Here is a 24,292-nt window from a genome sequence, read left to right as displayed (position 1 = left end):
GGTACTATTTAAGTTTTTTTTTGTTTTTTTTTTTAAATATTGATAATATGTAGGCAAGTATTACGAAACACCTAGATATTTTACTTATTTTGAACAGGTATTTTGAACTTTTATTTTTGTATCATAGCGATTTTTTTCTCTCCAAAATAACAGTTCCAACCCAATAGTGAACTGATGGTTTATTATTAATTTTATTTAAGTAACATGCATGTTTGTTTTTAATTCTCATAAATTATTTTCCATCTAGTTTTGTTTTTGAAGTACAATATTTATTTACAAAAAGAATGTTGTGCAGAAACATAGAACAGTTTTCTTTATTCAAAAAATGAATTTACATTCTTATGAATATTATTGGTGATATACATCAGTAATAATAATGGTCCTGCAGAGTTAGTTCTAAGTCTGCTTTTCGATCAAATGGTAGCTGATAAATGGTTTTCTATATTCAAATAAAAAGAGAAAATAGCATACTTTTTTTTCAAAACTGAGAAAATAATTGTTTTGTTTTTTTCATGCATAAAAACAAATTTAATAGGCAATCAAATTTTTAACGCATCGTTTTGAATTGCATTTCTCATCTATAATGGTGCTTTTTTAATACATCTTTAATTAACAAATAAAATGACTAATGGAATTTTTGTTCTAAAAATAAGCTTCTTAGGCCTATTTCAAGTATGTTATAATAATCGGTGCTACCTTTGGATTAAATTACGATATTAAATTAAAATATTTATGAATAAATAGCCATATCCTTTTTTTCAATTTTTTTTTTTAACTCCAAAATATGGTCCTAATACTTCAATAAAAATAGCAAACAAAGGTTTTGATAATTATGCTTGCCATTTTTACATTTTGCGATTTTCACCGTAATTTGGAAACTAATAATTTCATTCAAATATTTTTCATCCTTTAAAACTGAATTACCTGAGGAATATTTCATAAAATTTTTTTTTAAAAAATGCTGGGTTCACTAAAATGGAAAGTGGACGAGCGTGATTGAGTTAGAAATATAGTAACGATATTGGCTAACTTTCGTGGTTATGAATGACAGTAAAAGAGTATAACTAATTAACAACTTCGCATGTGAGCATTTAAAGTGAAAATAAAGTCATGCTAAGAAGGATGCTTCCAGAACAGAGCAATGTGCGCTAATATGCTATTTAGTGACGGGATATGATGGTTACAGGTTTGTCAAATTTGTTGTCAAATGTTATATTCATGGTGAACACTGTTTGGGACAAATGTGGTATGAAATGAATTAGCCTAAATCAATTTTACATCAGCTAAGACTCATAGCAACTAAATGCCATTATTTCCCATACATTCATACCTGTCGTTGATGAAATGATTAGAGGTAATCGAAGATTTACGATTGGTAACACCTGTGTTGCACTTTGATATAAATAAAGGAAGTGTGCAATCACCTTTTCAAATTCGTATTATTTAACTTCGACGAGTTGGAGGTAAAGCTTAGTGGATTTCCTTTTATGGGCGGGGAAAGTTAAAACGCATGAAATATGAGAGCGAGTGAATTGGTGAAACTAATATGTAAAAAGTAGAAAAATGTTCATTTGGAAAAAACACAATTCCGTGGGAAGGGACGACGATGAAATGTTAAATAGGCTGTCTATATTTGCTTTCCCTCGATTCTCCGTTTCTTTCACTTCGACTTTCTTTATCTTCTGCCTCTGAATCGCTAGAACAAACTCTACGGGTGCGCTTGAGTCTCACTTTGTTGACGCCAACTCGTGATGGGAGATCTATACTATTTTTAGTTCCCGTGCTTCTCTTTCCTGATTCACCTTCTTAGTACGATTTTATATGCTCTCACGTGAACTGATTAATCTGTTACACACAAACCGAGATACTTTTAAGTTACTTTATAACGTGGAATGGTGGTGGTTTTATGGTTTCAGTATTTCTGATGCTTTGTCCACTTTTCGTTTGAACAACCCTTTTATAGTGATTATCATATGCATGTTATGTCGAACGAATCGTAACTGTAACCAAGAACATTTTTTTGAAAAAGACTTCTCTTACAGAGAGTCAAAGCCTAAAAGTAAGCAGAAAGTGTTTTTCATTTCACCATCACTAGAAATGAAAACGTTTTAAAAGATGTATGTTTACATTCTTTAGGCATCGTGGTGGTTAAAATAGCTTTGAATTAGACTTATCAAACTATGAATCAAATATTAAAACAAATATCCAGTTACCATAAGAAAAGAAAAAATAGTGTGACAACTGTGCTTTAACTCTCTGATTCTTGACCTCCTAACTCAGTCTGGAATATATTTTCACGCAAAACAACCGGATTTTTATACTATTCAATGGAGAAATACTGTTTTGTACAATTTTACTCAAGTAACTGGCAACGTATTTTATAACCATCCAGGGTGGTACTGTTATTGTACCGCAATTCATATCCTGCATTCTTTTTTTTTTCAAGACAAGATTTTTTACGCCAAATAATCTAATAGAATTTATAAAAATTAACACTAAATAGAAAAATCGGCATAGCAACCATTTTTCTATGAACAAGGTAATGACCTGTATTTTTAGTGTTATTACCACTTACATTGGTAAAAACATCCACCTGAAAGATAAGCAGTGACTTTTGCTTATGTTATTAGTAGTTCCATTATTAGAGTCACTGCAATGATATTGTAGCAGAATAATCTTTTGAAAAGTGCACAAAAAGATTTCGTAAAATAAAATCATTTTCTTCCGTTGTCCTGAGTTTCAATTCTGTTCCCTTTGTGGACGTCTCTCAATTTGTGCATCTCTCCATTTCGTATTTTGTGATGATTGTTGTGCTGACTGTCGTTAATGGACGAAACAGTTGTTGACCACCTTCTCGTATTCATGCTGTTTTTTCTCTGACGGAATTCATTGGTCAGTTTGTATCTAGCGTAAGTGCGCTTTATCAAAATTATAACCTGAAAAAAATTTAAAAAGATAACTTTACTTGAATGAAACTTTAAAATACGCCAAAACGCTAATATTGCTACCACTAAGAAAATTATTTCTCAATGGCCGTACAAGTTGGCAGCTATGCATATATATTTGAGCGATATATTAGTAACGCAAATCTTCTAATTTGGATCTGTAAATCATGGAATAATTTATCTGTCCAAAATTAGGTGGTTGCAATTATATGAACTTACCCACTTAATTTAAATTATGTACAATCAGTCCTTTTATTATAGAACTTATCACATGCCACTGCAATATTAAAATTTCGGGAATTAATAGGTTAACGAAATAATAATACTTAAGATACACTATATGCCAAGTTTCATCCCAAATTGAATTCCTCAAGTCGTGTCAGTTTCTTGCAAGGCAAATCTGAATAATTAAATCGAGTTACTACGACTATTTTTTTAAAATTTATTTAAAATGTAAACCGTAGAATTGACTTTAAAACTATATTAATATCCCTTCCTATACAGTTGGATGAAAGTTAAAAAAATTTCTAAAATTGTTCCGATAACTCCAAGGTTTTATAAATATTTTTGTTCGTGTCATTTTTTTATCTAGTGGTAGATTAAAACATTATATTTCTTTTTCGTCTTACAATATATGGATGCCAATCAATCCGCTTTCTGCAAATAATTCAATAAGGTAGTAGATTTAAAAGCTGAAGTTTGCTGAATTCAGATAAATTTCTACAAGATTCATTGCTGAAACAAAGTAGCATTTTGAGCATGAGTTCTTTCAATGAAGTAGTAAGCAAAATAACTTTAAATCAATTTTACTAATTCGAGAACCACACATGAAAGTATAAATTGTACAATTGTTGAAAAGATTTTCTCACAAAGTAGAACAAATTGACATCTCTGCAAACATATATATTTTTTCGGTAAGAAATAAAAAAAAAATTATCTAGTAGTTTTATAAAAATCTAAATATCGAACCTTTTGATAATGGCAACATGTGGTTACCACTGTTAACAGAAGAAGTGCTTAACAAAGGAAAGGTATTGAAATAAATACTTACTTCACCATTCATGAAACAAAATATAATCGACACCAGAAAACCCTGAAAGAGATATTTTATAAATTTCATTGGATACAAAATATAAAATAAATACTAGGAGGCTTCGCCCCCTGCTCGCTAGCGCTGGTGGTAGTAGATTGCATGGTTCCTATTTAATTTTTGGATTTATAAACTTAATTTAAAATAATTTTTACCAACACTGCAAAATATAATTTAAACATGTACGTCAAAATATGATAAACATACCCAAATGTGTTCTATCTGTTACAAACTAAAATATATATTTCTGTGAATGACTGCCATTCTATTTACAACCACCTGGAAAAATCATCCTCGAATAGTTTAGAAGTTGGTAGGTATGCTAACGGTTTAAACCAAATAGTTATTCATTTCCGAATTTGAATATTTTTTTTGAACACAAGTTTTGAAGGATGGAATTATGTGCTGTTTTAACGAAATTAAGGAACAAGTCTGTAAAACTTCGACAGTTATGAAAATATCGACAAAAAATATATATGAAACATATATATACGATATGCTGTTCTCTACTGAAACCTATACTGTATACCTTTTAAATAAAATAAAAAAAATCATTGTTTTTAATCGGAAATCTATGCTTTCTATCAAAAATAACTTCGTGAGCGAATTCGGAGCACCTTTAAGGATAGAATCTTAACACTAGGTTTACGGGAAGCGTCATTTTGACGCATTTCGAATTTTATAAGGAAAATTACAAAACCCGTTTGCAATTTTATTTTATCTCTTGTAATGACTTTTATCCATTGATCGAGGTAAATATATATTGAAGTCTATTTTCTTCAACAGAGTTGAAATATTGAAGTTCTCTTTGTGGTATACCTATCTCTACGGATATGCATCAATTAGACGCGATCGTAATTTAGACAAAATTTTGAGTAAATATGAAATTATCACATCAATAATAAAAAGGAATGTACCGACAATACTTCGATCCGTTATCTCAAATGAAACAAGCGGTAAACAACTGTTGCCGATAAGCAATAATAGAAAGAACAAAAGCACAATGTCAATTGGTGTCAGTTTTGAAGGTTTCAGTTGCTTAGTTCGGGTATTGAAAAATAAAATACTAGAATATTTCATAATTATATATCTCATATAATTACATTGCTTTCTAAGAGCAGAGATGCCAACTGCTCCGGACACGCTAAAAAATTAACAAAACGGTAAATAACTACTAAATAATCTTTGCAAATATAAAATGGTGAATTATATAAGCCTACGAATTATTTAGAAATAGTGGTGGATAAAAATCTACTGAATTGAATTTATTAAACCAAGAATCACAATTGATAAACTGCTACTTTAAAATATATATTTACTGTCCTGAGCAAGTTGGCATCTCTGTAAGTGCTGTTATATGTATTCGTTCATGCGTCAAATTGACGCGTGTTCGTAGAGATAGGTACATAAAAAACGTCCGTAAACCTAGTGTTAAGAAGCAGAGAGGTAACTTATACTTTTTTTGTGCGTATATATTCATAAATGTTCACCTGTAGTCCATCCATAGCGTTGTTAAAGAAGGTGTATGCTTGCAATAAAGCACAGTTACCATATTGTGGTCTGTAGACGATGAGACAGAAATGCAGTCCAAAAAGTGGGACTAGGACTAGAGTTGCCCGCACCGCTTTTCTAGAACAGGAATAAGAAAAATTTACGAACATTTAAATCAGTAAAACATAAAATTATGGTGGTAGAGTTTTTTGCAATTCAATCCTTTCCTCAGTTAAATTATTTTAGCTAGAAACAATATTTTTACGTCTTCTCTTTCGATTGGTCCAAAAATTACTAGAAATTTTTTGTCGCAATTTTACGCACAATTGAACTGCTCCGGACACGCCAAAATTATTAGAAAAACGGTAGATAACAACAATGTAAATTTTACAAATATTTAATCATTTTTGCTAGCTTTTCAAAAGGTATAGCATGACATAAGTATTAAAATCACGGTAAAATTTGCGACTTTAGAATAGAATTGTTCCCAAATTATTCAAGAGACAACAAAATTTTTTAAAATTCATTTTTTGCATATGATTCATAACATTTCTGACTACCACGAAGTTTATTCAAATTAAATAATTTATGTAAACTTCATGTTAGACACAACATTTGGGCTGTTAGCTTCGCTTGATGCATTTGATTTAAACTCCTGATTACCGTTGAGTGTTTCCTCGTTTGAGAACGGTTCTTTCTTTTTAAAATGATAAAAAGTATTAGCACAGAACTTTTTTTTTTGCTTATTTTTATCGTCGAGGCATAAAATATGCAAGGCTGCCAACTACGCTTGCGGCGTAATATTTGATAGAGTTGTAGACAATTAAAAGATAAAGCTTTCAGAATGTATGGTAATTTTGCCAACATTTTAAAAGTCACACCTTAAGAAAACTGGAAGACTGTTAAACTTCTAATTAAAAATTAATAGTTATTGTAAGTATGCGGTGCGTTTACTTATAAAAAGCAACAATAAACGCATGACTTAAATGTTACTAATTCATACTCCAATTTAGTCTGAGACTTTGGCAACACACGAGACAAATCTACATAAAGATTATACATTTATGCTGTGACAATTAACATAAATTGCATACTACATATAACTTACATTAAAAATATCGTTGTTGTCGTTGCCCATTAAGGCAGAAGAGTGCGATTGCTCTTGTTTTCCAGTGGTGCCATCTACGTACAAGAATTTAGATCCTGCCCCACCCATGCGTTATATTCATTTATAGGGCGGACCCATTCATACAATTCATTCATTCGTCCACAGAACGTAATTTTGACCTGAACCAGAAAATGATCGATTTCCAATTCAGTACCCCTAGAAGTATAACTTGTTATGGGAACATAGTGGACTTTGTGACCCGATAGATTTAACGTGCACCATTCAGCATTTACTACAAGGGGAGTCTTCGGCCGGCTGGATTCGAACCCCCGTTCTCACGAGCGTGAGTACAGCACCCTGCCACCCAGGCTATCTCGTCCAAAAATATCATTCTAGATAGATATTAAACTATTTATAATTTATTTTAACGCAATGCAATCGAGTTGCGTAAAAGTAATTTTTTTAAGTTTCTGTAATCCATACAAAAGTTTAAAAAGTGGTAGCAAAACTACTACGCTCCCGCTCTGTTTTTCAAAGAAATTAACCATTCGTGATCACCGCGAACATAAATGATTCAGTATATATGTCAAGTACTATAATCGTTCGTCGTAAATTGCTTTTTAAAACTGAAATTATAGCTATAGTGATAAGTTTGCTCAAACTTTTATGAAATCTAGCCTACCAGTTTTGAAAAATCTTTATCTATAACAGTTGTAACATTTTTTTGGAAAAGTTGCGTCATGCAATGCGTTAACTACATAACAGAAATGATTACGTGTAATATTTTATATTGATATGCATATAATGCTACATGTAAAATGGGAAGGTGATTGGCCCCTTTAGCCTTCAAATGTATTTCATAGGAGTTTTATAGTTTTTAGAAATTTTTTTTCTCTCTTTTTTAGGATTAACCCTTTCGCGCCGACTGTCACAAATACGTGACAGCAAAAAACCGTATCAATCAGGGTAAAAAGATAAAACTGGTAATCAAAGTATTTCTTTAGCAGTTTATTTGTGGGCGGAGTTATAATTTTTTGATTTATTTAATTCACCATTACTTTGTTCAAAATAAAACTATTTAGTTATACTTTGAATTAACATTGATTATATATATGATTAAACTAACAATAATTAAAATAAAAGCAAAGTAAGTCTGTCAAATTAGTAACGACTACATTTAAGTTACCGTTTTTTATTTAATTGCAACTTGATTCTGATTTTGTACGAATGCTTTTCTGAATCACCCGTCCCCAAGGGGTTAAAGCTGTAATACGATAGCTCAAATTTTACATAAAATAATTTTAAACAATCTTACCTATACTGACTGGGCTCTCGGGCATGTGTAGCACGTAATTTAGTCACCAATACTCTGATGATGTTGCAAAGGAACACGATATTTACCTAATTCAAAAGATTGTTTCAATCAGTTTTTGATAACTATGAGAACATAGAACAGCATAATACGATTTTCTTATGAAGGTCAAAATTATTCTTTTTAATCTAAGTATTTCCATAATTTTTTATTTTAATATAGACTCATAAAAATATTAGAGGAGAAGGTGTAAAAATGGGCACAGGTGTAAATATGGGCACCCCTCCCTAGTAGCTATGGGGGGTACTGAAGACTGGCGGCAAGGACTGTATATGGCGCCAGTTGCTAATATAAGATTGTACAGCGCAGTTGGAACCATTCTTTCAAGTAGTGTGGATGCAGCGTGAGTTATTGTGCAAATTGGTGTGTATTCTGGACTGCAAACTTTTGAGAGTTATGTGAAATCGTTTTCTTTTCATGTACTTATGTATAGTTAAAAATAATTTCACAGTTATATCCGGAAAGCGGAGATCTTAAGCTATTTTTTGAAGCACACCTTTAGTCACGCACGCTTTTAGGTTACATATGATAGTGGCCATCCTTCTTAGGTGGGGTTGGTGTAAATATGGGCCCCCATTTAAAGGGTGCCCATAATTACACCAACTTTTTTTAGTGGAGTTTAGCACATCAGGCTCTAGTTATGCCAATTGATAAGGCAGTTGAAATACCTCAATGTTCCCCGGGAACTTCAAGTGCAATTTCTTCGTTCGACATTATCTCCTGTTCCCAACATTAAGAAGAGAACCACTACTCGTGGACGCAAAGCAGCAAGGTCCAGCCTCATTACCGGATTACCATACAAGGATCAGTTGACCAAGATGCTTGACAAAAGTGCTCTCAAGAAGACGTCCTTGAGTTTTCCCGGGATAAGAGACCGGCCAGGGGGCAGGGTGGAAAGACGAAAGGCCTTTAAAAAAAGAAAATTCGGCCCACGCAACGATATGATTCATCATCGAACTCATCAGACTACGATGACCCTCCCCTTATCTACAGCGATGATGATACCAATGTAATAAATGTCAACGGTGGGGATAAACCAGACTCAAGCGATGTAACTTGCAGTTTTTGTGATGGAAAGTTCTCTGAAGACACTCGGGGAGAGGTGTGGGGGAGATGTGTTATGTGCCAAATGTGTGCACTGTGCCGGGACTGAAAGAGTCAGTTATGTTTGCGATTTCTGTAAATAATTTTTTTTTCAAGTAATAAATAAATTCTCTACCATTTTATATTGTTTTATCCTGTTTTTAAACTATTTTTGATGACTTTTTTGAAGAGGGCCCATATTTACACCCCATTTTTTCTGGTGCTTTTTTAAAAGATTTTTGAAAACCGTCATTTTTGAAATGAAATAATTGATGTTAATCATTGTTTTGCCTTCTCTCATTTAGGAAACTTGTTATAGTTGTTAATGAAAGATAAAAATCTTGAAATTTTCAAACTGAAAGTAACTTTATCAAAAAAACAAAAGAGGGTGCCCATATTTACACCTTTTCCTCTAATAAAGACACATTAAATTTTGATATTAAACACTTTGACCAATTTTAGAATAAGTAAAAAAAAAATTGAGCTTCGAAGTTTACATGTGTTTCAGATTAATAATCATTAACACGTTGAATACCATGGGGGGACCGCCGAAGCCAAGATTATTAGAAATAGATAATTCGAGTAAATTTTTCTATATTATTATCGTCACTAGAGTGGTTTGAAGAAATTAATGCAATATAGAACACACTTTTACTTTACTTTTATTTACAAAAATTGGGCACCTGGGCCTCTTAGCGGCCCCTATCCCATACATCTAGAAATTTACAGAAAATTTATAATAATAACATTTTGAATTTAGCAGTCGATGTGGTAGCCAATAGAAAAACAAGCACTTTGCTTGAGTAAATATAACATTTGAATATCTGATTCATCGAATCTAAGTTGACATATATAAATATAAACATAATTTGACATATATATACGTAAGTTGACATAAATAAATTTTAACATAAATTGATACATATTTCACTAATTAAATTTCAATATTTTAACTAGCACATATTTAATTATGACATACATTGAAGTTCATTCGAATACATTGTGGTAGCCATAAAAAAAAAATCAAGCCGTTCGCTTGTGAAATAATAAAACAATGAAAAATTCAAAATGACAAACTGACGTTTTTACATAACATTAGAAATATTGATTGTAGACTTTAATTTAAAATAAAGATATAACATGATTTGATATGTATAGAACACACACAAAAAAAGTTTTATTTATATACACAGAGATGCCAACTTGCTCCGGACAGCGAATAAATATTTTCAAGTGGTAGTTTATTAATTGTGATTCTTGGTTTAATAAATTCAATTTAGTAGATTTTTATCCCCCACTATTTCTAAATAATTCGTAGGCTTATATAATTCACCACTTTATACTACAGTACTTATGTAATGCTATACCTCTTAAAAAACAAGCAAAAATAGTCAAATATTTGCAAAATTTACTTTGTAATTATTTACTGTTTTTTTAAAATAATTTTGGCGTGTCCGGAGCAGTTGGCATCTCTGGTAGACTCGTAAAAACTAAACCTTTCGGAATTTTTTGTAATTTTGAGAAAAATTTTAAAGCCTCTCCAAAGTGACGTTTCATATTAACTTTTGAATCATTGACATGTAGTGGTATGGAAAATAACTTTAAATTAAATTTGCAAATCAAAGAATCATTCATTAAATTGAAAACTTAGCTACCACTAAAAAAATTTCCTTAAAAAGCGTGGAAAGTTGTAAGCCCTGCATTTCGGTGAATATCAAGATGTATTATTATATCAAAGTGTATTATTATATCACTATACCAAGCAAATTATGACAATGAAATAATTGCCTTCATGAAAAAGACACCTGTTACAAAAATTAACATTTCTATAGATTCTATTAACATGAAATAAGTTAAGTATTTTGCTTTTATTTAAAGTTTAAAATTTGAAGCTAAGTCATGAATAACATTTATGTTTTAATGCAATGAAGTAATTATGTGCTTATTTAACATAAACGCCATGAATATGTTTGAATTAACGAACGTTGATTTGAATTTAGCCACTGCGTCAGTTCACAAAATGAAACTCGATCTCTTTCAAAAGAAATAGTGCTTCAAAAGTAACTGAAATAATTGAAGTAACCAATAGAAAATTTTAAAGAAGAAAACAATTAAAATGTAAAAATGACAATCGAAGCTAACGTTGTCAGGGGGTACAAGCTCCGGTACTCATAAAAACACAAAACCTTTTCCATCGAGTGAGCACGATAAATGTCTAAAAATTGCTCTCTTTGTACCCCCAAAGGTTTTGTAAAAAGTTTGGGTAAAGATACAGTTTGGGTAAAGATTTTCAGAAAGTTGTTTGCTTTGGTTTGAAATAGGACTATTTTTAAGTAAGTTTTTTCAACAATGTTTTCCTTTTGTAATTAGTTTATGTAATTTACTTTTGTATTTTGTACTTCTTTTCCCTTTTCCTGGAATTTTTGCAAAACCTTTGGGGGTACAGAGAGAGTAATTTTTAGACACTTGTCGTGCTCTTTGATAGAAAAGGTTTTGTGTTTTGATGGATTTCGAAGCTGGTACCCCGTGACGACGTCAGCTACGGTTGTCATTTTTATATTTTCATTGTTTTCTTCTTTAAAATTTTCCATTGGCTTCAATTTTCGTATGGAATTTCTGCTGCATATTGCGCAACTTTCCTTTGGAATGGCAGTATTTATTGCTTTATACATGATTTTTGCCTTTTCTTTTTATTACTATAATTGATGTAAACTATAGAGTATGAACATTAACGTCAAATTTTCCAGAATTAGATCAGAGCTGCAAACCACTACGCTTTTTGAAAAATATTTATTTTAGATAGTGCTATACAATTTAAAAACAAAAAGCTTGTAGAACTTTTAGCATTTTACTAGTATTTGAATAGACTCACCATGTAAAATCTGGTATAAAGTGGAGTTTCATATGAGCTTTTTAATCATTTACATGTAATGGTGTGAAATATGATTTTAAATCAAATTTGCAAGACAAAGAATTATACATTAAAAAAAAACATAAACTTATCGACAACTAGAAGGTATTATCCCAAAAACAGTAGAAAAATCAGCAGCCCTGTAAATTTACCGTGATGTGCTAAAATTGTTCATTTTCCAGACTTTTTCTTATTAAAAGTGGTGGCAAAATGTTTGTTTTACTATTTTATCTTGGTTGAACAAATTTGATTTCTTATGATTTTGATCAGCACTACTTATAAATAGTTGAAATAAATATTTGAAAGTCTTAACAATAATCTTTTAAAATATTAAGTGCTTGAAAAATTTCAAAAATTCTTTGCACGCCTTGTATGGCTACTATTACAGAAATCTTAAACAGAAAGCACACACACACACAAAAAAAAAAAAAAAAAAAAAAGAAGAAAAACTGCAGCCGTGAATTAAGCTTCTGACATAGTGTGACGCAGAAAAACGAATAAACGTTATAATTCGTTACATATAGTAACAATTTTACTTTATTTTTTTAAAAAAAATCTAAGGAATATTCTTTTTTAAGTCACCTTTGTATAATTTTTTAATTAAAAACGCATCATTGAAATAATTTATTATTAAATGAACACAAGTGCGCTTACTATTAAACTGAGTAAATTTGGAGCATACATAATCCACTCATATGGCTCAGCATGCTGTATCCAACACCTGAAGTTAAAAAAAAAATGAAATTAATACATAAAAATTAAAATACAAAAAAACAGCAACATAATGTTAATAATTTAAGTAATTGTTTACACAACAATTAAAAATTTTATGAATAGCAGAGATAGTATTTTTATTTATAATCATTGTTTTTTTTTTATTTTTAGGACAGAACTTTAATGTTTAAAGGTCTAGCAGTCTAAAATTCTCAGTATATTTCTTTTAAATAAACAATATGTATTCGTGGTCATAAATATATTAAAATATCAATTTAGTTTGTTTAATTTCTGTCATCACTTTTTGCAATTTGTTTCCCCGGGAATGATTTTGCGATTTTTTTCTCAAACAATTTATTTCAGAGCTGCTAACGACTACACTTTTAGCAACATATTTTATAGAGTTGGTAAACAATTAAAAGCTAAAGCTTTCAGAATTTTGTCAAATTTCGGTAACATTTTTAAAGTTTAAATACTAAAGAACCGGTAGAAAGTATCTTTCTGTATGAATTTCTGAATCTCACATGTAGTGGTGTAGAAAAAAACTTCAAATTTACTAAACAAAGAATCATACATTTAAACATAAAATTTACCTCCAGAAGAAATTTTGCCTCAAAGTGTCGAAAGTTCGCAGTTCTAATGTAGTATAAGCCATAGCGTATTAATATAATTTGAGACAGATGTTTGATGTACTAGTATCGAAAGAGATATTTGGCATACTCCACTATATGTACGCTTAGGTATAAACCTACAGTGACCCTGAACTTAACATTTCAGTCTCCTTTCAGTTACAATTTTTGATTTTATTTTATAACTGTCGTTAAACAGCTGACAAACCTTTTTGTTTAAGACTATCGGTGTACAGCTCCGTAGCCTTGTAATTTTGAACCCAATCCAGAAGACAAGGGAACTGTGACTCAAGCATTGGGACAAACTAGCCTTTATGGAGAGCTATTTGATGGAACTAGATAGCATTTGCTTTACATAGTGAGGAAAATCCACGAAAACCCCTGACGGTTCACCCGACTTCAAGGTCCATGATCCATCAACCACAAAAGGGATTTTGCGTCAGTATTGCGGTCGGTTCGAACCGGGAGCAGAATTCATATCAACCAGCCACCGCTGGGATTCGAATCTTATTGGCAGGCGACAGCTCTATTCCCTGAGCCACAGCGTCTTTTTCGGTTGAAAATTTAGAATAATTAATTTAAAAGTTTAGGATGCAACAGATATTACTAGTTAAGTACTTACTTGTCATCTGCTAAAGTGGCACGTATTATGGCATAGATACCTACAGGAACAACTGGAAATACTGAAAATAAATAAAAACATAATTGGATAATGATGTTTGAATTTTTACATTAGAACTGTTTGTACACCGGAAAAAAGTTATAAAAATGATAATAAGATTCTTTTTCTTTACAGCTGTTTTCGCAAGGTACCTACGTCCATGATTATCAAGATCTCTTAACAATTATTTTCCATCTTAGGAAATAGACATGTATATGCAGAGCTGCCAACTACAACGCTTTTTGAGAAATATTTGACAGAGTGGTACTCAAACAAAAAATTTGCAGAATTTTTGGCATTTTGCCTACATTTTAATAATCTCACTATGAAAGAACTAGAACTTGAATTAAAGTTGATTACGGAGACCTTGTCCGCGAAGCGAACACCTTACTCCTCTTCATCTGAAATTTTGCCCATGGGCAGCTAAAATAATGGCTGTAAAAGTTGTAGAAGGTGTTGACTGGAGATGTGAGCAGTCATGGCGGAGGTGATGTGTTGCATCTAGGACTTGGTTTCAGGTACTAGAGATCGGAGTAGTTTCACTAGCTCCTGGTTCTTTCGTAACTCCTGCATCTCTCTAAAGATTTGCAGAAAATGATTGGCTGTGTCGGCGGCACTCCTGTGGCTGCCTTTTTTTCTCAGTAGGTTTCCTCTTGGATCTTGCATCACGAACCAAAACACAGGCTGGGTGCTCACTGCGGCAGTTGATACAGGTGATTGAGAAAACTAGTACAAAGTACAGTTTCATATGAACTTTTGAATCATACGCGTGAAACAAAAGTATAAACAATTTAAAAATAATAGTAAGCTACCCATGTTATTATGTAGTAATAAAGCTACCCATAAATCTTAAAAAAAAGCTTATAAGTTGGCTGTAATGTGAGACAGATTTAAAACTGAAACATAACAAACCCCATCCAATAATGTAGAACATGATGAAACTCTTCTGTTCAGCAAAAGTGGCTGCAATCAGTTTTTGCAAATAGAAACCTTCACAAAACATCCACATGTAGTTCGTTGAGCGGAAATACTTTGTTAAAGTGAATATGATTTTGCACAATGACTAAAAAGAAATACAACAATATATCAGTTTTTGGAAAAAAGGAAAAGTAGAAAAATAAATATTTCTGACATAGTATAAATTTTTTTTTTATCACATTGTATTAAACGCAGTGGAGAATTGACTGATTTCAAAATTAAAAATCTTGGAAACAATAAGGTGATAGAGAGATGAAACAAACGGTATGCTTATTGAGAGAGCCGTAAAAATTTTACGTAGAATTTTGTGATATTAAGTTTCTTATAGATAGCACAACGCTAACCAGACAGATTTAATTTTAGCGTTGAAATATGAAAAATTACCGTGCTTATTTGAACACTGTTAGATTACAGCCCTATAGCGTTTGTGTTCTTTTCAAGAACTTTGCCCTATGCATAGCGTCATTTGCTGCCTACTCACTAACACCATCTGCTGGTAACTAAATTACAAAATTGGAGTAATTATGACGATTTATGTTTAGATAATATTTAATGAAGATAGAGAATAATAATCAAAAGTGGAAAAAATACCATAGGCTCAATAACAAACCATTTTGCCAAATCACAAACAGTTTCCTCCAGGGTTAAAATCACCATAGGCCAAAACTGTTATCCGAAATTTGGAAAGTCTTTCAGAATATATTTAAATATTGACTCAATCTTTTTATTTAATAACTATTTAAAGATTCTTGAAAAAAAAATATATACATTAAACTTGATAAAAACATATTTCAAGCCTCGGGACGAGTTTTTTAAAAATGGCGCTGGACATAATTATCTCACTAAACCATATAGGAACAAAATAATTTTTTAATTGTTTTTCTGTGTTTTTCAACTGAACAAGGGCTTAAAACCCAGCTTTGTCATGAACACGCAAGCCTGCGTGTGTGTAATAAATCAAATAATATAATTGTTTTAATTATCGAAATGACTGCATAGAAAACAATGCTTAAAAAGTTTCATGATACTCACGCTGTTTTGTTCAATGTATGTTTCATATGAAGGACTCCTTTTCAATTCATCTTTCACGATGAGTAACTTGAATAAGATCATGAACAGAGCATTTAAAAGTTGAGAAAAGAAAAAGTGTTTATGCATTTTGATGCGAGGTACTTGAAGTTGTCTGCAAGAGAAACAATCAAACCTCTTAAAATATATATTAGAGCTTTTTACGAATGAGTATAAATTATGCGTTTATACTTTATGTATGAATTATTCTGTATAGATATAATTCGGTCCTCGTCTTCGATCTGACATTCCCCAAAATATTTGAATGCACAAAAAATGCTTCAGGTGATATATAAACTTTTTAATTAACCTTTTGAAATATTTTAGTAATTTTCATAAATTACAAAAGAGTTAAAATAATTTGATTGGAAAGAAATGCAATCGATTTCGGTGGTCAAATGCAACAAACACTTTGTATAGCTGGAAATGAGATTGCTGACAGTTTGGCCAAAGCAGGTACTGAAGAGGCCATTACGACTGTCGCTGCTCTTACTTACTCGGAGCTTTTTTCTAAATGTAAGGCAAAGAATATGGCCATTTGAATGGTCCCGCCAGTACACTCATGGTATCAGAGTAGGTGCCCAGGGGGCGCTATGGCTTGGGGCAGCAATAGACGAGAACAAACTGCCACTACTCGTTTCCTCAGTGGACATCTGTCATCAATGACATATAACGATGGTAATAAACACTTCGAAATCTGCACTAAGTGTTCTGCTGCCCAGGCCTCCCCTGACCACATTTTATCTTGTCTGGGACTTACCAGGCAGGACCTGGTTCAAGCTCCCCCGCTGTTGCTAGACTTTCTCAGAGTGAACGAGCTCATGGACCTGATCTAGCTCTGCTGGTCATGGGGATGAGAACAACAACAACAATACTTTGTTGCATTTGATCACCGAATTATGTATATATGCAGCCTATATTTATGAGTAAATATATTTTCTTATGACATACATTCTAAATAAATTCAGATGTCATTTAACTGAAAAAGTTTTAGTTTTTTTTTCGTTATGAGTTATTCTGCGAGAAAATGGACTTAAAAGTGATTGAACTGAAAAATGACAAAGAGGTTTGTGGGTTATGCATTTGCTTACGTTACATCACAAAAGCACTGGCTGCGGTCAGTAAGCGGGTGGGTGACCACTTTGATTAGTCTGCATAGGGCCCGAGAGTGCGTGGTATCGGTCCTCTTTTAACTGTTCTACCGTTAAGTGTTCGACTTCGCGCGCAGGTCGTCACGCTACCAAAGCAAAGGTGTCATCTCCTCTGCAGAGGATCAAAATTGCGATGGTATGTTTTCGGATCCTCCTCAGGGATGTTCCCCAGAGAGAGAAAAATACTTAAGACTTATTTCTATCACCACTGCTAATTTCAAAATAAAAGTTGCGCGAATGACCAATTCATAATAGATTTGTTATAATAAAATGTAAAAAAAAGTACTGTCATTGTCACCCACTCTGAACTGTCGATTTGCAGTCAGAGGCAGTAGATCTGCTCTCCGACACGGGGTTTTTAGAGTCCGTGATAACCATTTAAAAAAAGAACTGAAAAGTTTAATCGCTTTTCATCTTAACTGAGCAGTGGAGATATTCTTTCCTTCTTTTAAAGTTATAAATAAACAATTTTGAATAGAATTAAAATATTTTGAAAACAAACTTTTTATTTTGATACTAAACACCGACAATATTTCTGTCACTTTTTCATCAAAATAAAAATTCACATAAAATATACATTTAGAAACTGGGAATTTGATTGGTGCATTTAAACTAGAATGATCAAACCAAATTCAGACGGAATGTTTCTTAAGTTTGCAAAAATCGTGAATAGTTTTTTATTCTTCAAGATTTTAGCTTTTTTATTGTAGTTTAATTTTCTGAAGTAAATATTTAAAATATTGATAAAAAATTATTATTAAACGATTAACAACCGTAACGTAAAACAATGCACTTCTCAAAAGTTGAAGAAATTTGAAGTAAGCTCCAAAAGCTCTTCATCGCGGAACAAACCAAATGATGCATTTCTCGAACAACTGTTGTTTAGGAATTTATTGTTATAGATTTTTGAATACAGTATTTTGAGCCGCGATGGCTCAGGGGATAGAGCGTTCGCCTTCGAATGAGGTGAACTGGAGTTCGATCCTGGAGTACTGATTTAATAATTAATCTATAATATCAAAACTCATATTCAAATAAGTGAAAAATTAAATTATAAGAACTCACTTAAAAGTCATAAATACGATCAATGAGGGAACAATGGCAATCACTGAAATTATGTACATTGTGACGTGAAATTCTAAATGCATGGCATATTCCTAGAATTAAAGAGTATATAAATTACTTTTAAATGTATCAGGCATAATTTTAATGAAAAATTATTCTGTAAAAAGTCTGATGTATCTGATGAGTATCTGATGATGTATCTGAAAAGTCTGATGAGTACGAAATCTGATGAAAATTATTTAATTTTGGATAGTCATAAAAATAATAACAGTTCAAAAAATAAATGTTTAACAAGCTAGTTGAAAGCATATTTGAATTTCCCGTTCCCATATAGGTCTTCTTAATCAAGAATGTGCAACAGGGGAGAGTTGGACGAAATCAGGTAAAAGTATAAAACAGGGACTGGGTATTTTTGACTAAAACTGCTACTATATTTATCGGAAATCAAATGAGACTAGTTTAGGGAGAAAGCTTGACGAAGCAGCTTAGCTACTTGAACGTCAATAGATACATTAGATGAGAGGATTAACGTGTCAATCTCATGATCGACTGAACGGGGTCCGGAATTCACAAAATTTCCATCATTCCTGGAACCGGAGGATTCTCCTGCACACCGGTCGGACATTCTCTTGCACACCGGTCGGATATTTAGTTAATGATGTTTGGAGATGAATGAAAAACAGAGTAGGCTATCCGCTTGTCGATGTTAAAACAGGTTTTACACCACCCTTAAATTATGCTAAGCATTTTTTTCCCATGTCAAGTTGCACTATCGGATAAAACCTCAGATTTTTTACAGTTGGACATAATCAAGTACCCTATTTTATCCGATTCGGAAAATGTGCGACGAGGAGAATGGGTGTGAGAGAGATTTTCCTTGACTGCCGACAGGATTCAAACCTCTAGGACCCGTTGTCGGTCGTGAGAATTTCATGAAACTGAAAGGCCGCATGGCTGTGAGTGAAGTCACCATTCCAGTGCAGTTTGGATCCTGACGATGTAAACCCAGACGATTTGCTTGTCGTATCAAGTCGAATCGCGAAACTAGGCAAAGTAGTGCCAACTGTCAAGGAGTGAGGTAGTTTCGATGCCTGTTCGAGTGTCCGTAGTCACCCATGTGAAGGAGAGTGTGTAAGAGAGATGTTCGTTGGGGAAGGAACCTGAACTAACTAAGGACCTGTGGGCCGTAGAAGGATGCTCTAAACATCACGAAAAATGGGTGTTCACCTTCACCCATGGTGAATTAGGAAGCTTTATGTAATGGTCACTGCAAGTGTTCCTGACTTGTTGCATATTTGTTGTTTGAATAAAAATATAGATCAAGAGCCTCCGATTATAATGTATGAAATTATTAAGCACCCGAGTGTTAATATAAGAAAATGCAGGTCTTCATATTCGTTTTAATTCTAAACTTTTAAGCCAAATTTCTTTTACTTTTTTTCTATATCCATTTGTAATGTAATAAATTAATTTTTCTGCATTTTTTAAATTTAAAAATAATTTCGTATCCAAAGAGATTAATAATTTATATACACTACCGGTCAAAAGTTTGCGAAAATTTTGAAATCTACAAAAAAAAGTTCTAAATTCAAATGTTCATAGAACTGCGAAAAATCATTCAAATGGCATGAAAATTTGATATGTTCTAAGGTGAACTCTCTACAGTTAGTTACATATGATCAAATTGCAATACTTTGTTTTTTGCGAACTGAATCCAGCTTCTCATCATGAGTTGTTTCTATGGTGAAAAAAGTTGTTAAGTTTGAACACTTGCCAAACTTGCAAAAAAAATTTTTTTTGTACTTTCTGTTAATAGAAAATAGTTATTTGAACAGTTCTATGTAAGTCCTGAAAATTTCAAATCGATTTGATTTTTTTTGACGAAGTTATAGAATTTTGAAAAACATGTGTACTTTTCTCGATTTTTAAGCATTCCACATTTGCGGTCCTTTGGTCTATACATCTTCGACCAAAGAACTTTTTAATTTTAATGTTTTCTATATTTTCAAATAATTAATATTGATTATAAAACAAATATTCTTATTTATTATTGTAATTATTGTTACTACAAGGAACTTATTATGAATATAATTAAAACAATATCTCATAGATGTCACATTTCATCTAAAATTTGTTTGTTCTTGCAAACGATGCTCTGATATTTGAATCGAAGTCAGTTATGGGACATTTTACAACAGGAATGGAACTCTATATCACTTGAAGTGATTAATGGTTTATTAGAACGAATGCTATGCATATGTAAGGCTATAATAAAAGCAAAAGGTGGATGGTTCGAGGAATCTAAGATTTAAATGTTAATTTATTTAATTACAAAATACGAATAAGAATATGTTAAATATTTGACCTGTTGTAAATAAAATAGTTTAATAAAAATGCAAATTTTTTATACTATTGTTATTATTTTTTTAGAATTATTTATGTAATTATTGTTATAACTTTTTAATTTAATGTAATATAAAGTAAAAATATCAGAACAAAACTAATACAGGTAAGCAATAAATATAAACAATAAATATAAACAATAATAATTACAATAATGAATAAGAGTATTTGTTTTATGATAAATATTAATTATTTGAAAATATAGAAACATAAAAATTAAAAAGTTCTTTGATAGAAGATGTATAGACCAGAAGACTGCATATGTGGAATGCTGAAAAATCGAGAGAAGTACACATGTTTTTCAAAATTCTATAACTTCGTTAAAAAAAATCGAATCGATTTGAAATTTTGAGGGCTTACATAGAACTGTTCAAATAACTATTTTCTATTAACAGAAAGTACAAAAAATATTTTTTGCAAGTTTGGCAAGTGTTCAAACTTAACAACTTTTTTCACCATAAAAACAATCCGTGATGAAAAGCTGGATTCAGTTCGCAAAAAACAAAGTATTGCAATTTGATCATATGTAACTAACAGTAGAGGGTTCACTTCAGAACATATCAAATTTTCATGCCATTTGAATGATTTTTCGCAGTTCTATGAACATTTGAATTTAGGCCTTTTCTTTGCAGATTTAAAAATTTTCGCAAACTTTTGACCGGTAGTGTATAAAAAAAATACGTACTCCCTTTTTGCTGCAAGTTTGAAAATTTGTCCATTCTCGAGAATGTTCATTCGTGTACCATGTTCCATTTCGTGAGCACTCCTTCAGAGCATATTCTGAAAAGAAAATATTCATTTTGAAACAAGGGAAAAGAAATTATTTTCTTATAAACAACAGTAAGACCTCAATTTTCGGAGTTAATTCAAATTGAAAAAATGTCGGCTAATCAAAATATATGACATTATTAGCATCTTTCATCAATCTATTTCCATCAATCAACACTGAAAAATCGAGTGTTTTTTAAAATATCAGTTCTATATATTCAAATTTAATTTTAATATGACCATTAGAAAATGTATATGGGCAGTTCTTAAATTGTATATTATAAAATGTATTTGGGGGGAGGGGCAAGAATGTTCACTACAGCTAATTTAAAAATGTTTCAAATTAAATTTGTGATAAGTTACAATTTAAATAATTATACATTTGAACTATCATTTTATTCAAGATAATTACAAATATTTGTCTAAAAAAATTTCATATCCTCAATCAAAGGACTACTTTTGACTAACCGAAGACGGAGTCCTCGTAATTTCTTCCTCTTGGTAAAAGGACACATGAAACGTCACATTATATGGCACCCATGCATTACAACCAATTTTACGAGTACTACATGAAAAGGTATGTCACTGTGAAATTGAGCAATGGGCAAGTTATATTTCAAATTAGACTTTGTTGCTTTATTGAAATCACTTACATTTGCGTCCCGCAGTGGACTGATCGTTAAGACACGGTTCCCAGCAGACATATTAATTCACTGTCGCCTCTAATCGAAAACAAAAATCTATTTATAACTTTTTATTCTAATTTTCCAACGGCTAAATGTTTCGGCTGCATGGTTATAATAATTCACATAAATTTGTTGGCGACTCGTGATCGCCAAGGTGTTCTTTTAAACCCATGTGGATATGCTAGTTGGCTTTGTTTTTGGCTATGATATATTATGATAAATCGCCAAATTTTGGATCTCCTACCCATACTTTCTGTCCGTTGAGAATAAATATTCACTTTTAATTGCAAATTTGTGGAGGCTGGGAGCCCTTTGGGGACTCCCAGCCTCAATTTTCTAACCGTCAGAAAGGATGTTCTGGCTTTATGATCTCTCAATAGAGAGTATTATTATTTCATCCCTTTAAGAGATTTCTTATTTTTTTTATGAAGAAATGGCCATTTTCTAATTCACAAATAATGCTTAATAAAATCTAAATTTACATTAAACGATTTGTACATTATTTCCTGGAAACTCAATTGTTCAATTCATTCATTAATGGCCTAAATGAACATTCATATATTACACTATACACCTATACGGCTAATGACGGGGAAGCAAAGCCTTCCCTCACAGGATGACCACTTGGATCAGCCTGCGTAGGGACCGAGAGTGTGCGGTATTGGTCCTCATTAAACTGTTCTACCGTAAAGTGCTCGACTTCGCGTGCAGGTCGTCGGGATACCGAAGCGGGGGTGCCATCCCCTCTGCAGAGGATCAAAATTGTGATGGCATGTCTTCGGATCATCCTCAGGGATGTTTCCCAGACCGTCGCCAATAGCCCATTGTGCAGCTCTAGTGCGACGTAAAATAACAACAACAACTACTTACATTTGCAGGCTTGTGAGCTCAATTTAGGCTTATAAACCGTTGTCAAGTAGAAGGAGCGAGGTAGAACGATTTAGAGAAGAATATCACAAAGAATGCATCCAGGGTTAGGGATTTGAACCCACCACCTTTTATGCTTCGCATAGTGTTTGGCGGACGATACCGCTTGGGCAGGGAGGATCCAATTTCAAATCAGGTAAATCGGTTAAAGAGTCACATGAAAAATAAGTGAAATTTAACGGTATGGCAGCAGCGAGCAAAATCAGGCGTTTGAGTGGTTTAAGCGCCTTAGAGATGGAAAGGAAGATGAAAACAATGATATAATGTCAGTGGCGACTGGAGGTGTTTGGATGCACCTAAAAAGAGGGTAATCACTGGTGGAGCGGAAACATAGAAGGACTTCTATTATTAAAGATCTTAATCTGTACTCTAAATTCATTTTTTATATTAAATATAAACGGGAAGCTAATTTACAATCCAACGGCCTTTAACGACTGATCCTATTTTTTGAAGATTTTCCTGTTGACTATAGTTTGTCACAATTATAACGAAAGCTTTTATTTCATTTATGTCTTGTTACTTGAACTCCAAAAAAAAGGTCAAAATTCATGTTTTTCCTTGTTTAAAAAAAGGCCAAACAATAGAGAGGGTCGTTAAAAGCCGCTGGATTGGAAAACAGCACACGGAAATTTTCTTGTAGAAGTTATTATTATTTCTTGTAGTTCTTGTATGACTTGTAAGTCAATAGTTATTACTTAAAAGTTATATTATTTATTAAAGTTATTATTCTCAACATAACATTCTTAAATTTTTCTTAAATGTTAGGAATATTTAAATTTAAAAAACAAAATATAGCTTAGATATCTGCCAAATTTGTGCATGCTCAGTGTGCATAAGAAAAGAATCAACTATGACTCCGAATTCAATGAAAAAGTTATAACAGATTTGGACAGCAAACAAGACGATTAAAATTCTTGTTTGATTAAACAATTTGTTATGAATCAATAATTACTTAATTATTTGTTTTTGAATAAAAAGATTTTTAATAAAATTTTTTTATAACAAAATTGTTTTTCTGTGTCTCTTTGATTGTTTTTTAAAAAAAAGCCAGGGGGTGCAAGTGCACCCCCTTGCACCCCACTGCCGGCGCCCTTGTTCGCTTGCATATCTGGTTTTCTTTATTTTATGAGATAGTTCACAAAACTTTTAGTTAAGATTAAGAGATAAAAAAATGGGTATTTACAGGTATTTATCCGTTAAAAATTTAATTTTATAATCAATATTGTAGTAATAGATTTAAAG

The 24,292-nt window shown here is 32.0% G+C and overlaps 1 protein-coding gene across 2 annotated transcripts in view; it reads right to left on the bottom strand.

Moving 5' to 3' along the window:
- Positions 1 to 299: 299 nt before the first annotated feature.
- The window catches only part of LOC107440893 (calcitonin gene-related peptide type 1 receptor), a 79,517-nt gene continuing 55,524 nt past the window's right edge, over positions 300 to 24,292 (bottom strand). For both annotated transcript variants that reach the window (XM_087165628.1, XM_087165627.1), the window contains exons 6-15: positions 21,355 to 21,449; positions 18,267 to 18,358; positions 16,015 to 16,165; positions 14,917 to 15,067; positions 13,966 to 14,026; positions 12,655 to 12,721; positions 7,950 to 8,035; positions 5,526 to 5,664; positions 3,997 to 4,038; positions 300 to 2,936 (exon numbers count right to left, since the gene is read on the bottom strand). In XM_087165628.1, coding sequence (XP_087021754.1) covers positions 2,715 to 2,936; positions 3,997 to 4,038; positions 5,526 to 5,664; positions 7,950 to 8,035; positions 12,655 to 12,721; positions 13,966 to 14,026; positions 14,917 to 15,067; positions 16,015 to 16,165; positions 18,267 to 18,358; positions 21,355 to 21,449 — 1,106 coding nt within the window. In that variant the 3' untranslated portion in view covers positions 300 to 2,714. The remainder of the gene's footprint in view (positions 2,937 to 3,996; positions 4,039 to 5,525; positions 5,665 to 7,949; positions 8,036 to 12,654; positions 12,722 to 13,965; positions 14,027 to 14,916; positions 15,068 to 16,014; positions 16,166 to 18,266; positions 18,359 to 21,354; positions 21,450 to 24,292) is intronic.

The sequence above is a fragment of the Parasteatoda tepidariorum genome, chromosome 6, assembly GCF_982258835.1.
Source record: "Parasteatoda tepidariorum strain Cologne lab strain chromosome 6, Ptep-v5.0, whole genome shotgun sequence".
Taxonomy (NCBI): Eukaryota; Metazoa; Arthropoda; class Arachnida; order Araneae; family Theridiidae; genus Parasteatoda; species Parasteatoda tepidariorum.
This window is presented reverse-complemented; position numbering and strand designations above follow the sequence as displayed.